General features: G+C 36.5%; 1 protein-coding gene across 7 annotated transcripts in view; it reads left to right on the top strand.

Moving 5' to 3' along the window:
- The first annotated feature begins 11,972 nt into the window (after nt 1–11,972).
- CACNA2D1 (calcium voltage-gated channel auxiliary subunit alpha2delta 1) overlaps nt 11,973–14,714 on the top strand; it is a 457,063-nt gene continuing 454,321 nt past the window's right edge. For 4 of the 7 annotated variants that reach the window (XM_033088700.1, XM_033088702.1, XM_033088701.1 and 1 more), the window contains exon 1: nt 11,977–12,899. In XM_033088700.1, coding sequence (XP_032944591.1) covers nt 12,805–12,899 — 95 coding nt within the window. In that variant the 5' untranslated portion in view covers nt 11,977–12,804. Of the gene's footprint in view, nt 12,900–14,714 lie in introns of all 7 variants that reach the window. The other 3 variants (XM_033088698.1, XM_033088699.1, XM_033088705.1) reach the window with 2 other exon arrangements.

A 14,714-nucleotide genomic window follows, 5' to 3' on the forward strand; every position in this document is an offset into this window, starting at 1 on the left:
TAAAACAACAAAATTTGTAGAAATCACAGCATGAATGCATAAATAATTAATTCTGTGACTGTTTTAATCAGTGTTAAAATCTGTACTGTGTAGGCACAAAAAAATGCCTATTCTGTTGAATATTCCTTTAAAAGGAAGAACAAGATAAAATACATTGTTTAATACAACTTTGAATGATCCTCAACTTTTATTTTTAAGGATTTGGTTATATTAAGGTATATGTGAATATAATCTTGTCACATTGGCTCCAAGATTGGAATAATTTTTATATTAAAGAGAAAAAAATTATATATATATATATGACTATTAATAACAGTGTACTGTTTTATTTAAAAGGGGTATAAATAGAACCAAATTTTATAGGTGATAACACGGAAATGTTGAAAATTAACCTAGCTGGTTTTGTAAATTATTGCTAACGTAGTCTTAATATTTCAGGGGCTTGATTTCATTTATGGTATCATGGTAGTTTAGTGATAGTATTTATACTTTAATTTAAACCCAAGAATTAACTTGCTCAATCCCATAATCTGAAACTAAATGTAATAATGAATTATCAAATAGTTACAATAACAGTGAAATATTTCTTATAAATTAAATTATTATATATATATAATATTATAATTTTATGTGTATAATTTGGTTTTGGAAATGATTTTCAAAAGCTGTTGTGCTTAAAAAATTCTAATTTAAATTCCTAAATCTTACATTAACCCAATATAAGTATTTACACATATCAATTTCTGTACTAGTGCTCCTATCTGTTTATTCATATTGACATAATAGAAATCAAAAAGCACAAGCATCTGTCTGCAGATGATACAGGTTTCCCTGGAAAGCCCAGCGAACTGAAAGAAAAGGAAAGCTGAATTACATATCTATACTTTCTCTATTGAATCATTTTTATTTCTACAACCATATTTTCTTTGGAGTACCCAGATTACTTTTTTTCTCTAAGGCACTAAGACCAGTTCCTATTTTGTAACTAATACAAGAGTTTTGTTTATTTTTTTGCTTTTGTTCTCTGAAAAGATTTTGTGACCCATATGAGTTATGTCTTATTAGAAAGAGTGAAAATGAAATTGTCCTGTTATGTCCCATAACGTAAATTGGAGAAACATCCAAGAGTGCGTTTAAAGTACACTTTTGTAATAATGCTGTCTTGTTGATTTTGTTCTTTCTAATTGATTTTTATGGTAAAGTTTTTAAAATCCTGATTTAATTTTATAGTGAAAGAGTTGTAATATATTAAATCTATACTGACTTTTCTTACCAAAACCAAGATATCTTTTCACACAGTCTGGAACTCTCCTTTCAAGATGATAGTTCATCTGATGAACTGATTTTTGATAATGACAAATGGTATTTTTGTGTTAATGAGACAGGTACTTCCTCGCTGATCACTTGTATACTTGAATGCACTTCTTAACTAACCTAATGTAATAACTTTGATAGTGGAGTTTTAAGCAAAGTAGGAGAGGAAGATGGCCTTGAGGGGTACATGTTTTGGGAAGAATAAGATCTTTCAGGTCTTTGGCATATCCCAACTTTCACAGAAGAGCAGACTTCCAACTTGGCCTCACATGTTGCTGGAGCTGTTTGGGGGAACATGGCAGCATCAGTGAATTTGATACATGAAAGGCAGCAGGACATCTGACAGGCAATTTAACTCAGGACTCAGTGTTAATGATAACACCTGATAATAAAGCTCACCTCACAGAGTCAGCATTCTGGCCATGTACCAAGATAATCCACCAGTGTTAAAAGCTTTGATCTATGTTAGTTTATTGACTTCCAAAATTTGTATTCAATGTGTCATTTCCTTTGATGCCTTCCTCTACTTTTCCCTAGCCTAGCTCACATCATCTCTAACTTATGAAAATTCACTTTATGAATAATCTGCAGAATTCCCCTGACTGGCACAATCAGTATCACTTGCATATTTGTTAGACATGCAAGTTATTGGGCCCCACCCAGATCTAGGACAAGTAGTAAGCAATCTGTGTTTTAACAGGTCTTCCAGGTGTTTTTGATGCATGCTCAAAGTTTGAGAACTACTAATATTATATGAATAGTACCATAGCTTCAATGTGACAGTGGTAGCCTTCTCCTGCCATTAAAATTTTCTACCAGCATCACCACAGTTCAGCCTGTCTCAATTTCCTGGTGCTTAATATGTGCTCTGAAACTGCTTATGGTAGCACAAACCTTCATCTCTCCAAATTCACCCCTCTCAGGAACTGATCTTGGCTCTTAGGAGGATAATTAGAGCAAATTTCAGTTATACTGGGTTTCCCTTAAATAGACAAAATTCCAAATCTTGGTTAATATTTCTTGCATGTAATGCTTTTTGACTTGTTTACCTACCTGTTGTTTTTCTAATAATATATTTATAGAGTGCCTACTATGGCCCAGGTACTTGAATAAAGGCAGTACTATCTATAACATTTGTAGGGTAGTAAATTGCACCAGGCATTACTGTATATACCCAGAGTGCCAAAAACATGTATACAGGTGGACACTTTGGTCAATGTTGCTCAAGTAGTAGTTCGCCGTAATCAGAAGTGTTTGGAAACTGATGCCATTTTGAGCACCTCTTGTAATTGCAGAAGTCAAATGTGACTTGTATTCATCTTTTGTTATCAGTATATATTGAGTATTACAATTTTAATACAGTTTTCCTTTCTTAAAATATGTATACTTTTTTTTGGCACCCTCTGTATTATATGAAGATATAGTTGACATGCCATTCATCCATGTAAAGTGTATGATTCAATGATTTTTAGTGTATTTATAAAGTTGTACAATCATCACCCCAATCAGTCTTAGAGCATTTCATCACCCCATACCCACTAGTCACTCCCCATTTTCCTCTCAACAGCCCATCCTAGTCCTAGGCAAACACTAATATACTTTCTGTCTCTATGGTTTTACCTATTCTGGATGTATCATATAAACGTAGCTATACAATATGTGGTCTTTTGTGACTGGATTCTTTCACTTAGCATGTTTTCAATGTTCATCTACGTTGTATCATGTATTGCTACTTAATTTTTATTACCAAATAATATTTCATTGAATTGATATACCACAGTTTGTTTATCCATTTATTAGTTGATGGACATATGGCTTGTTTCTACTTTATGGCTATTATGAATATTGATGCTATGAACATTTCATATACATGTTTTTGTGTAGACATATGTTTCTATCTCTCTTGGGTAAATACCTACGTGTGGAATTACTGGGTCTTCTGCTAACTCTAACCTTTTCCAAAGCAGCTGCCCCATTTTACATTCCCACCTACAGTGTAATTTATTAATACAAGGATTCTTGACCTGGCATTCTAAATACAAGTTTCAAGTTTTAAAACATTTTTTTTAATATCAAAGTACATCATGCATCCAAAGACAAGACAAGAATTGGATATATTATATAAACATTTACATGTAATATACAAACACACATTTTACCTAATTTCTGGATAGTGAGGAAAACCTGATAAATTTATGAAGCACATGATTCTTGTCAGAATGTTTAGCTCTTAGCAAGTTCTTAGTAACAAATGAACAGATGACTGACTGAAAGGATAAATTATATGAACAAATGAAAAAGACACACCTCTAAATTTCTAGTTTATGTAAAACAAGTGTAAAAGTGAGTGCCTTAGTTTTCTATTATGCACTCACACATAACGCTATATGTGTGAAAGGGACAGTTTGGCTTTTTAAAAAATGAAATACAATATTCTTAATACTATTAATGAGTTTAAGTGATGACCATCATCCCACATGAATCAATTGATATTTCATAGGTTGTTAATTTAAAAGTCATCTGAAGTCTGTTAAACTTTGTAATGAGAAATAGTGATTCTAGACCAAAGCAATTGAAGCTAAGTAGAATTTTGAATTCATTCTCAGGTTCTAACTAAAACCCACATGTTCTATGAGAAAATGCAGCCTGTGTTTCAAAACACTGATATAAAAATAACTATTTGGAACACATTTTTATAAGTTTGGGATTGTCTGGATTTTTGGATTACTGTTACTACTGTATGTTTAGAATATATTTTTACTTACATTTTAAAAAATACTTCTGAAAGACTAAATTCAGTTGCCTTAATATTTCATTGAGAAATAAAAGTGACAAATCCTACTCATAATGTACATTTGAGGATCTAATAAAAGTTTTCAAAATGAAATGCATTTAGTTATCAATTTTATTGATCTAAATTTTCTCATATTTTCACAGTCAGCTTTTAAAGCTTCTTATTTTCTTGATCAAGGTGATGATTTATCTCTACAAAATATTTTTGTCATTCTCATTTCCATTGAAAGGGGGAAAAAATCAGTACTATGAAGGTGTCCTAGTGAGGTATTGCAGTTTATGTAAGAATAGTACATGAAGCAATAAATAGCTCTTGCCAGTGATTAAATGTAGAAGCAGAGTTGATGTATCTGAACGCAAATGCCATTTACAGCCTCACATACTTCAATATCATAAATACTATTCTCATTGCATAAATACAAGGGTGACAACACAAAATGAACTCCATAACATATACATTAATGATACAAATAAAGAAGTAGGTGCATATGCCAGTCGGAATATAATTTTATTGTTTTTATATGAATCTATCACACTGGGCCCAAACGATTATTTTTTACATATATGTTTAAATATAAACTGTTTACACTGATTGATTGCTTGAGATGGACTATGTAGAGGACAGAGGCTAAGGTTTTATATTTGGAAAAACCCTAGTCATCAATAATTTATACACATTAAGTCTTAAGGTCATTAAAATTTGCATAATCTTAATGTTATGTTGTAATATTTGTTACATATCTACGTAGCCAATACCTACAGGGCTCATCAAATACCACCCCAGTTTAAATATGTAATGATTGATCTTTTTAAATAAAAATGACAGAGAAATCTTTCTATAATACTAAATGCCATTGGAACACACTCTTTAATGGGTGAATTGTATGACATGTGAATTATATGTGATAAAGCTGTTAAAAAAACAAATTGCAAAAAAAACACCCTTGTACATTTCCAAAACTTTTCAAAATTAAATTTTTCTACATAAATTGAGCCTCGAAAATGGTTTATTCATTCTCAGATGGTATTTTCTTTATTCCAAGCTTTTTTTCCCAAATGAATAGTCTCCACCTTTACTGATAACTAATGTACTTTAGAATTAGGCACATTTTAAAGCATGCACACATACAGATTACAAAGGAATGAAAAGAATAACAGTAATTCCTTAGAGCATATAAGCACCATCAAATTCATTAAATACATACTGCATGCCAGACAATTGTTCTTGCAGGTAATTATTTAGTCATATTTAAAATGACTTGTTATAAACAGATTTCTTTTTAACTCTTAAGTTTATAGAGATCAAAAAATGTTTTACCTTTCTTGGCTAAATGCTTTATCTGTTGTTCTGTAACGTCCTTGACTTTGGCTGTGGCTATGGATGAATGAACGAACTATGGTGTATCCTTTAATCCTTACAGAATTATGCAACCCCCCCTTTTTTTCAATTGAAAACTGAGGCTCAAAAAAATTGAGTAACTTGGCCTACATCTCTGAGCTACTAAATGACAGAGCTAGGTTTTGTAGCTGGATATGTCTGTGCCATTTCTAGCACACCACTGCATGTGAGCTTACTTCTCTGCTGGTCGGCAGGAGTCTCTAACGATTTCAAGAGTCAACAGAAATCTGGGGTCAAGAATTTGAGCATTTGAAGGAGGTGTTGGAGATTAATGAGTTCAGGTTTCCTCATTAATTAAGAACAAATTAGTGTAAAATTAATGTAAGACAAGGAAAGGCGACAGGGACATGTGACATTGAGTTCAGAGCTCCTGAACATTTTCTAAATGTGAATAATTTTTCAGGTGAGAACAAAATCATTGAAGCAGCTAAATCACTATTGACCTTTCCTCCTAATCCCATTTACACCTTCATATTGTTTGTGGATTTTTTTGAAAAAAGGTATTGGAAGAAAGAAGTGGTTCTGAAGGTTGAAAAGGGAAAGGATGTAGGTTCTGTAAGTTTGTGAGTGATTTACTGTAAAAAATACTTGTCACATACAAATCAGTATTCTATATAAAATAAATTATGAAGTTTTTCACTAGAGTTCATATAAAAATTCTACATGTCAAGTTATCAGATTGCTGCCTATGCATAGGAAATTTGCAAACATGTTACAGTCATTGAATCTTATATAATGCTTTAATATTATTTATATTTTTATTTTAAAAAGTTGTTCAATATTAATATCATATAACCTTTCCTAATTATAAACTAAAGAATCTTGAAAGATTACTCGTATTTCTATAAATAGGGCGCTACTGAAGATTATTCTACTTCTTTAGCAATAAAAATTTTAGCTGATTGAATATTGAAGTACATTGAGTTGCCCTAATTGTTTGACTCATTTATGCTACTAGTTTCATTCGCAGGAGTTTGTGGCCTTCACATTTCTTGCCATTTCTGTTTTACCTCTTTCATCTTTGCATTGTGTTGATCTGTGTTATTGGAGCACACTCATCCTTTCGTTCACATGGGTCCTCCTTCGCGTTTCCATTTTTCTCTGGATAATTTCTCTTTGTGTGACCTAATTTTTCCACTTCCTCTTCTTCTTACTACTTAAAAAAAAAAGTCCCTATTTGGTAATGTGTTAAGGACACTCAACTATTGTCTGTTGGGGATGAAAAAAATCAAAAGAAGGGGTGGGAAAGGGGCGGGAGTGAGGCTGGCTTGTTAACTTGGGGAAGAAAAGGGGAAAAAGTAGCAGAACTGGGTTCTGTTTCTACACAAGGATGAATTGTGGACGTTCGTTAAGCCTTGAATTCAAGTTTTGTCACTGTGTTGTAACTAAGTTTATGATGGCAGTTTATCTTAGATAAGTGTTTTGTCAGTGTTTAAAGGAAAAAGTTTTGCATATTTTGAGAAATAAAAATGAAGTTTAAAGGAAATGAATAACCAAATGAATTTCCAATATAGGAAATCCAAAAGTACTCTAATAATCTTTTGAAAAACACCAAGTCTTGAATATAAAATCTTTTCATACTAACAGAGAAAAAGACAGAAATTACTGAATACGTGTAGCCCTCGCAGCCAAAACACATGCTGGGTTTTATTATATAAGTAATGACTACTAAGTACCATCTGAATGATATAAAGTTAAGATCATTATTAATGGCCACTAGATTGTGAAATGTTATTACAATATTATAAAAACAAAAATCTTCATTTTGTAGTTATTCATTTGATATTTTAAAGTTATGTGTTTGGTTTAAATTTACTAACACTTAATCTGCATGTATCTTTCAGTATAAATTATATCCAAAAATGTGAATGATATCTTGGCAAAAGATAGATTGATCTCTGTGTAACAGAAAATCTTAGAGTAACGTCCGTGTAATAAACACAGTTGTCCCTTGGTATCCACAGGGGATTAGTCCCAGGACCCCCATGGATATACCAGAATCCACAAATGCTTAAGTCCTTTATATAAACTGGCATACTATTTGCAAATAAACCACTCACACCTCCTGTATACTTTAAATCATCTCTAGATTACTTATATTACCTAATACAACGTGAATGCTATGTAAGTAGTTGCTATACTGTATTGTTTAGGGAATAATGATGAGAAAAAAATCTGTACATGTTCATTACAGACACAACCATTGTAGGCCTCACTACAGAGTAGTACACATCAGCAACATAGCTTTTTAAAAAAAATATTATTGATCCTCAGTTAGTTGAATCTGTGAATTCAGAAGCCACGGATGTGGAGGGCTGACTGTGTACTCAGCTTGATACTCAAGATTCAGTTTCTTGTTTTACTCTGGACTATCTCCACCCAGGTTGGCAAATTTATGAAATCAACTCTTTTCTTCCAGCTAGCCATGGACATTCTGAGAGAATCATGTTCTTAAAGAGAAGTTCACCTCAGAGTAAAAGTGAAAGGAATTGTGACTAAGAAAAAAAAATCAATGTATATAAATTCGACCTATAGACAAGCTTTGTCCTTCTGTGCATTCATCTAACGGATTAATTGTATATTATCTGTACAGGAAGTGTATTTGACCCATAACATATCCAAATTCTTATAGAAATATGCTAGTTTATAATGGTGGTCTATTGTGTTTAAATATGTTTAAAATATCGACTATCAGAAGAATAACATCAATAATCTTTCTCTTTCATGGAAGGCTGCATTTACGCAATTAAAAAAACTGTGAAGAGTGCCAATAGTTATTAGTTTTGGTCTTTTAGATGTTACAGTTTACCTCCTATTAACCACTTCCCATTGAGTTTTTGCTGCTCTTGAATGTTTGGATAAATAATTGAACCTCTACTTCCCTTTGTCTGTGTAGGCCTAAGTAAATGGATTCCATATATTCTATTACTTGCAGTTCAAACAACGAGAAACCTCCAGCTCTATTTATGGAGTGGAGAAGGATCTTATCCTGAAATCTAGATTTTAGAGTCTAACATTTTTTTTAATGGGAAGTCAGTCATGCTGTAGGTGCTGATTTTGTTTGAGATGCGCTTGTGTTTAAAGAAGGAAAGAGGGAAGAAGAGCAAAAATAAAACAAGGAAAAGGAATGGATGAAAAATTTCATGATTAGCAGAGATTAAAAAATAGAATAGCATAAAAGCTATTGCTTGGTTGAAGATATGATGGTATTTAATATAATAGCTAATATTTCTACGTACTTAAATTAGCAGTTCACCATTATAGGATTCTGATGGGCAAACAATAAGCTTCCAGTAAGTACTTGTTTAATGTTATTTTGTGTCCATTTAGAAAAGGTATATTTTTTTTCTTCAAAAGTTTAATGGTTGTCTATCAATATCTGTATTATTCGGGTCAAAGCAAATATTTTTCTAAATATTTGTCTTGTTTGTAGGAAATATTTGACCTTATTTCTTCATCTAAGATAGGGTCTTTTACCTTGTTGCTTTCTATGGAAGCTTCTGTGTGCTGCTTTAGTTTAAAAATACTGAATGCGAACACTGACTTGAGAATCATTACATATGCTCTTAACCATTCTCCTGGGAATTGATACTTTTGAGTTCCTGTCTTTCTTATTCCCATCTTCTGAAAAGATTCCCCAAGGACATAAATAATTGAAACTTTCTGTCCGTTTTTAACTTTGGCTTTCTCTGGCACATATCTATGTGTGCACAGAAGCATGATATCGCCTCAAATCACAAGTATTTTCAATTATGGTTCTTATAGTATTATCTTTATCTCAGAGACAGGTCTTATACTTCTATTTGCATATAAACATATAAAGCCTGTTGTCATGGTTTTCTCCTTATATTTTTTAAGATGTGCCAAAAAAAGAACTAGAAAATTAATTATTGCCCTTTTAATTTTTTTTGTCTAACAGCAATCATTTTCTTTTCCAGTGTTTGTATGTGTGCTTTTGTACATGAAAAAGAGAGGGGAAAAAAAATCTCAATAAGGTTACTTTTTCCTATTCTTTAAGCCAAAATGTTGAAGAAATTAGATTTACTAAAAAAAATCAGAAAAACCTACTCATACATACTTTGGAAAATACAACATAAATAGACTTTGATGCTACCACTACGCATAGTGTAACCTTAAACAAAAAGAGAGTGAACATTTCATGGCTCCTAGGTTAATATTCTTTGTTCATTTTTAATTAACATAAATTTATATGAACAAATTATATATTTACATGTAATAACAATTGAGAATTAGCCAAAAATTACAAACATAAATTTGTCATAAAACTCGCTGCTTTGCATGAACTAAATCTCCTTTAAACTTTCTTCTAGATATGATTAAACACAAACATCTCAATTCTTCACTAATCTTTATTTTGTTACCAGAAAATTTTCTCTTAAATGAATAGTAGGTTATTGATTTCTGACTTCTTGCTCACTTACAGCCTATAAGACAACTTTTATCATCAGCCCTTATGATTTATCAACAGTTTATCTTGAATGGCAAATTTTGAGGAATTAGCAAAATTTTATTAAAATGGGATAAGGTCTGATTTTTGTGGAATTTTCCAAAATAACAGAACTGAGCAGAAACAATGCATTGTAGATGGCTATGGTTAATCCAATAGATACATAATACTATGCTGTGAAAATGGTCCTGTATTAGTTATCATACATAAGAAATAAAAGCCACATTATGAATATCCTCATTAAAAAGGTTTAGGTTGATAAAAAGCACTAAGTAGCAACCTCGCAACAGAGCACTAAGCAATGATTTAGGCTTAGAGTTGATAACCAACCCTTTCAGAAAGAATTGTAGACGCAATATCTTTCTTCAATGGCTTCAGATATTAGAGAACAGAGTGCTTCATCAGAGTGATCTAAAGAAATTGAGATTTGGCTCAAAGGCCAACAAATAATGGCTGACTTACCTTCTGTAGAGCATGTTCTCTTAAAGACATAAAAATGGAAATGGTCTACCTTAGTAGGAGGTATGGTGTCATCATTGAAATAATTGACAAAATATATTATAAAAATATTTTTATGTAGTGAGGCTATTATGATAACATATCATGTAGACAATAATGAGCATCTAATTCTGCTATTTGTAATCCCCATGCTGGGGAAGAAAATCTGCTTTTGCATCATTAAAAATTGGAAAAAAAATGATGTACTTGACTATTTAGTTATCTAATTTTGGCGTGAAAAGCTATCTTCAGTTATATAAAATATCCTTCTGACTGAGCTTTAGTTCTCACTCGCATTACATCCCACTTCATCTCTCATTTGCTAGCTCCTGCTGCCACATTCTCTATGCTTAGCATAAAACAAACGAAGTTAAGTCCCAGTGGGGTGCCTTTTGTGAGGTCACTCAGAATAGGAAGAAAGAAACAAAGAGCAAGAAAGAGATGTAGAGCATATAACAAAAAAATAACAACAAAACAAAACAAAAAACAAAGAAGGCACCAAAAAGGAGAGGTGATTGGGAAGAAAAGATCACTGGGTCAAGAATCATAAAATTGTACACACTTTTTAAACGTTGCTAGTAAGTAGTAGCATTATCAGTTCTTCTCTGTTTTGGGAGATTGCCTACAGAGAGCTGGAAAATCAATTCCAAATTCATAAAGGTCTTTCTCCTTTCATAAGCTCCTTCTGAAACTAAAGAAGGACTAATTAAAAATTTTACAGCCACATCATAATTCTGGCCTTGACGCATATGCAGGATGGCCATTTTTTTTCCCATCAGGGATCATGTTCTCTGCACTTCTTGTCAGAAGTGCTCTAATGCACTACTGTAGGGAGCTTAAGAATTGAAGATATTCAAGGAAATCTTTCCACCCCTGGCACAGCAGTTCCTTCTTGAACGAGGCCTCTGCGGTCTGAGGGGCCTAATCCAAGACTCCTGTGTTCTTTCTACGAGAAGGCCTGAGCTCGCCCTACCATTGGAGATGGTTCGGCATTGCTACTCCTCCTTATTTCTCTCCTCTCCCTTAATTTTTCCTCCGAAATTCAGGTGCATTCATAAATTGCTATCCTTTTCGTGCCTTCACATTGGCAAAGTGAACTCACCCTGCAGCAACCATGTCAAGGCAGGGCAGCCCACTGGCCAGAGCAGGGCGTTTGGAATCTTCTGGAGATAGTTTCACTAGGGTTGTTTGTTACAAAGCCCTTTTCGCAGCACTGTCTTCCCCGGGTGGAGAATCGTCCCTGAACCCCTCTGTCCTACCCAAAGTCAGGACAGCGAAAATTTTACAGCACCAGGTCCTTCCTCCTCTGACGTCCTCGCCAGGTGATTCACAGCTGGACGTGGGGACGGTGGCACAATTTGCATTCAGCCACACCAGAGGGCCTGGCCTCTGGCACTGTCGGGCAAATACACAGTGCCACCTGGTAGGGAGTCAAAAGTGGTGCTTTAAAATGCAAATACAAACCCCTCCTACATTTGTTGTCAAATCACTTCGCCACGATTCCTAGCTAGGCAGTGGACACGGAGCCCAAGAGGAGGGCTGGGGGAACGCTGCCTGCATGTGCAAAAATAAACCCCGAAGACGCAAGCCAAATACTCCGCTGGAGCCTCTGTAGCCCGTGGATGCCCGCCGGGAGGCTGGCTGTCCCCCGGGAGCCCCGCGGGGCTGGGTCCGCTCCCCCTCCGCACGCGGGGCGGCGGGAGCCAGCCGACGCCGACTTTAGGAGTTCCTCTCTGCCTTGTATGGAGGGCTGCTCCGGGCCCGTCTCCGCCCGACTGCTCTGACGCCCAGCCCTCCCGCTGCCCACCCCCAGCCACCTCCCTCTGACTTGCCGGGAGAAGCCAGACGGAGCCTCTCCCAGCCACAAGTCTCTCCGCCTGCCATTCCCCCATTTCTACATCCACCCCCAACCCCCTCCCAAGCGCCGTCACCCCTCCTCCGCCCCCGCCTCCGCCTCCTTCTCCTCGGCAATCAGGGGAATAAATCAGGGAAGAAATCGAGAGGGAGAAAGAGAGATAACGAAAGCGCTCGAGCGCCGGCGGGCTTGCCCAGGTCTGTTTCCAAAGTCGCCCTTGATGGCGGCGGAGGCGAGGCAGGCGCGGCGCGGATCCGCCGACGCGCGCTAGTGGGTCCGCCCGCCGCCGCCCCTTCCCCGCGCCGCGCTGCCCCCGATCGCCCCCCGCGCCAGTCTGCGCCCAGGACCCCGGGCGCGCCAGCCCTCCTGACGTCTGCGGTCCGGACAGCGAGTGATCCTTCTCCTCCTTCCGCGGTTTCCAGCACCGTTCCTTCCCCCGGCTGGGGAGGGAGGCGGGATTGATCTTCGATCGCGAAGATGGCTGCTGGCTGCCTGCTGGCCTTGACTCTGACACTTTTCCAATCTTTGCTGATCGGCCCCTCGTCGGAGGAGCCGTTCCCTTCGGCAGTCACGTAAGTCGCCGGCCGGGCAGGGCTGGGAGTGCGGGCCGCGGAGTGCTGCGGGAGCTGGGCGTGGGGTCCGTCCCCGAATCGCGAGGCTTTTCTGCCCGTGGGGGTGGGGAGCGAGCCGGGCTTGGCTCCGGAGAGGCCGAGCAGGAGGTGCGCGCGTCTCGCCGCGGGAATGCGTTGCGATCCCGCGTTTCGGAGGGGCTGGAGCGGTGGCCGAGCCATCCCGGGAAACATCCGCCGACGACTCGCGGCTCCTCAGCCCATCTATTAAAGGATTCTTTAGACTTAAAGAGTTTACATGCACTGGGGAAAAAGTTTCCAGTCAGGTAGTCGCTCTCATCAAACACAGTTTAATAAAAAGTTGTGTTGTGGTTGGGTGTTTTACAAATAGGTAATTTCAGGCTTGTCAGGATAGTCTGGACTCTCCCGCACTTTGCCTCTGGGATGCTCTCTAATTGCTGTGGTGTCCAAACTCGTTTAGATCTTAAATTACCGGGCGCACTTGACAGCCTTTCCGCTCTGAAGAGTGCTTGCTCCCGGCTGCTGAGAGTACCGTCCGCCCAGAGGGCTCGCAGGTACTAGGACCCCGATATCCAACCCCCGCAATCCTTTATTTGAAGCATCTAAGTGCCAAAGACACGCGGTCCCTGTTCTTAGAATGAATAGAACCTAGTCTTTGAGGGAGGGACTCGGCGTTTCTAGAGTCTCCTGCAATTTTCTCTTTTTTAAACATTTCTAAAATAACTTAAAGAAACTCGCTGCTATTCGGAAAATAGTGTTTAAAGGTAGCTGTCTATGCAGTCACGGCAGGAAGGGAATGAAAAATACTAATTCTTCTCTTAGGATGGGAAAAAGAAACAGTCAGTGGCACATAAAAATACATACATATCTTTAAATGCGCTGAATAGCCAGCCTATCAGGCATTCTGGGAAAGCATTTATTTTGGTTCTTGAAGCTGCTTTAAAGCTTCTGAGAGTAGGTAATCTTAAGTGGATGAGTCACTTTAATGCATTTTACATAACAAAAACAAAGCCCAAGGTAGCCTTCCCGGAATTTATGATGGAAATTATTTGCTGTCCTTTGTTGACTGAGTGCTGAATACTGGAGTTTTTGGTGGATACTAAGAGTGAATCTTTACCAGTTGAAACCCTGCAGCTATTATTTAAGATTCAGCTTAAAGTATTTATTACATTAGGTGTCAGTGCAAGCATCTGAATGATGCACATTCTAACCCAGAGAAGGAAAGTCTCTAATATTTTTTGTCATTGATTTACAGTCATGTTCCTTTTTAGGTAATCTTCCATAAAAATGACTGCAGATCCTTTTTTTGTTATGAAGCGAAAGGGTAAATGCTATCGGTAGATCTTCGTTTAATTGGCAGGATGTTCCAAGCGGATATTTTGAATTATAAAAAGAGTAAGAATTACCCTAAAGATGCTTCAAAATTACGTACTCTTATGAAGAAATTACACTTTTATTTATTTAAGTTTTTACTCTTTTTCTAGCTTGGCCTATGCAGTGAGAACTCAAGGACTTCCTTGCATTTTTTGTCAAATAAAAAAGTGGCTCTTTAAAAAGGAGTCAATGTGTTCAGTTTACACATTTTTAAAGCAGTTATTTTTAACTGACAATTTATCAATATTTCTATAATTTGGAGGGAATACATCATCACACCATTGGGGAAAGCTATGACTTTAAACTACAACAAAATACAACCTTTTATTCCTGAACATACCATGGTACAATGTTAATGTAAAAATTTTTATTGTAAGGACAGCTGCAATAAATGATTTCCTACAATTAAAATAACTCAATTTT

The sequence above is a fragment of the Rhinolophus ferrumequinum genome, chromosome 20, assembly GCF_004115265.2.
Source record: "Rhinolophus ferrumequinum isolate MPI-CBG mRhiFer1 chromosome 20, mRhiFer1_v1.p, whole genome shotgun sequence".
NCBI lineage: Eukaryota > Metazoa > Chordata > Mammalia > Chiroptera > Rhinolophidae > Rhinolophus > Rhinolophus ferrumequinum.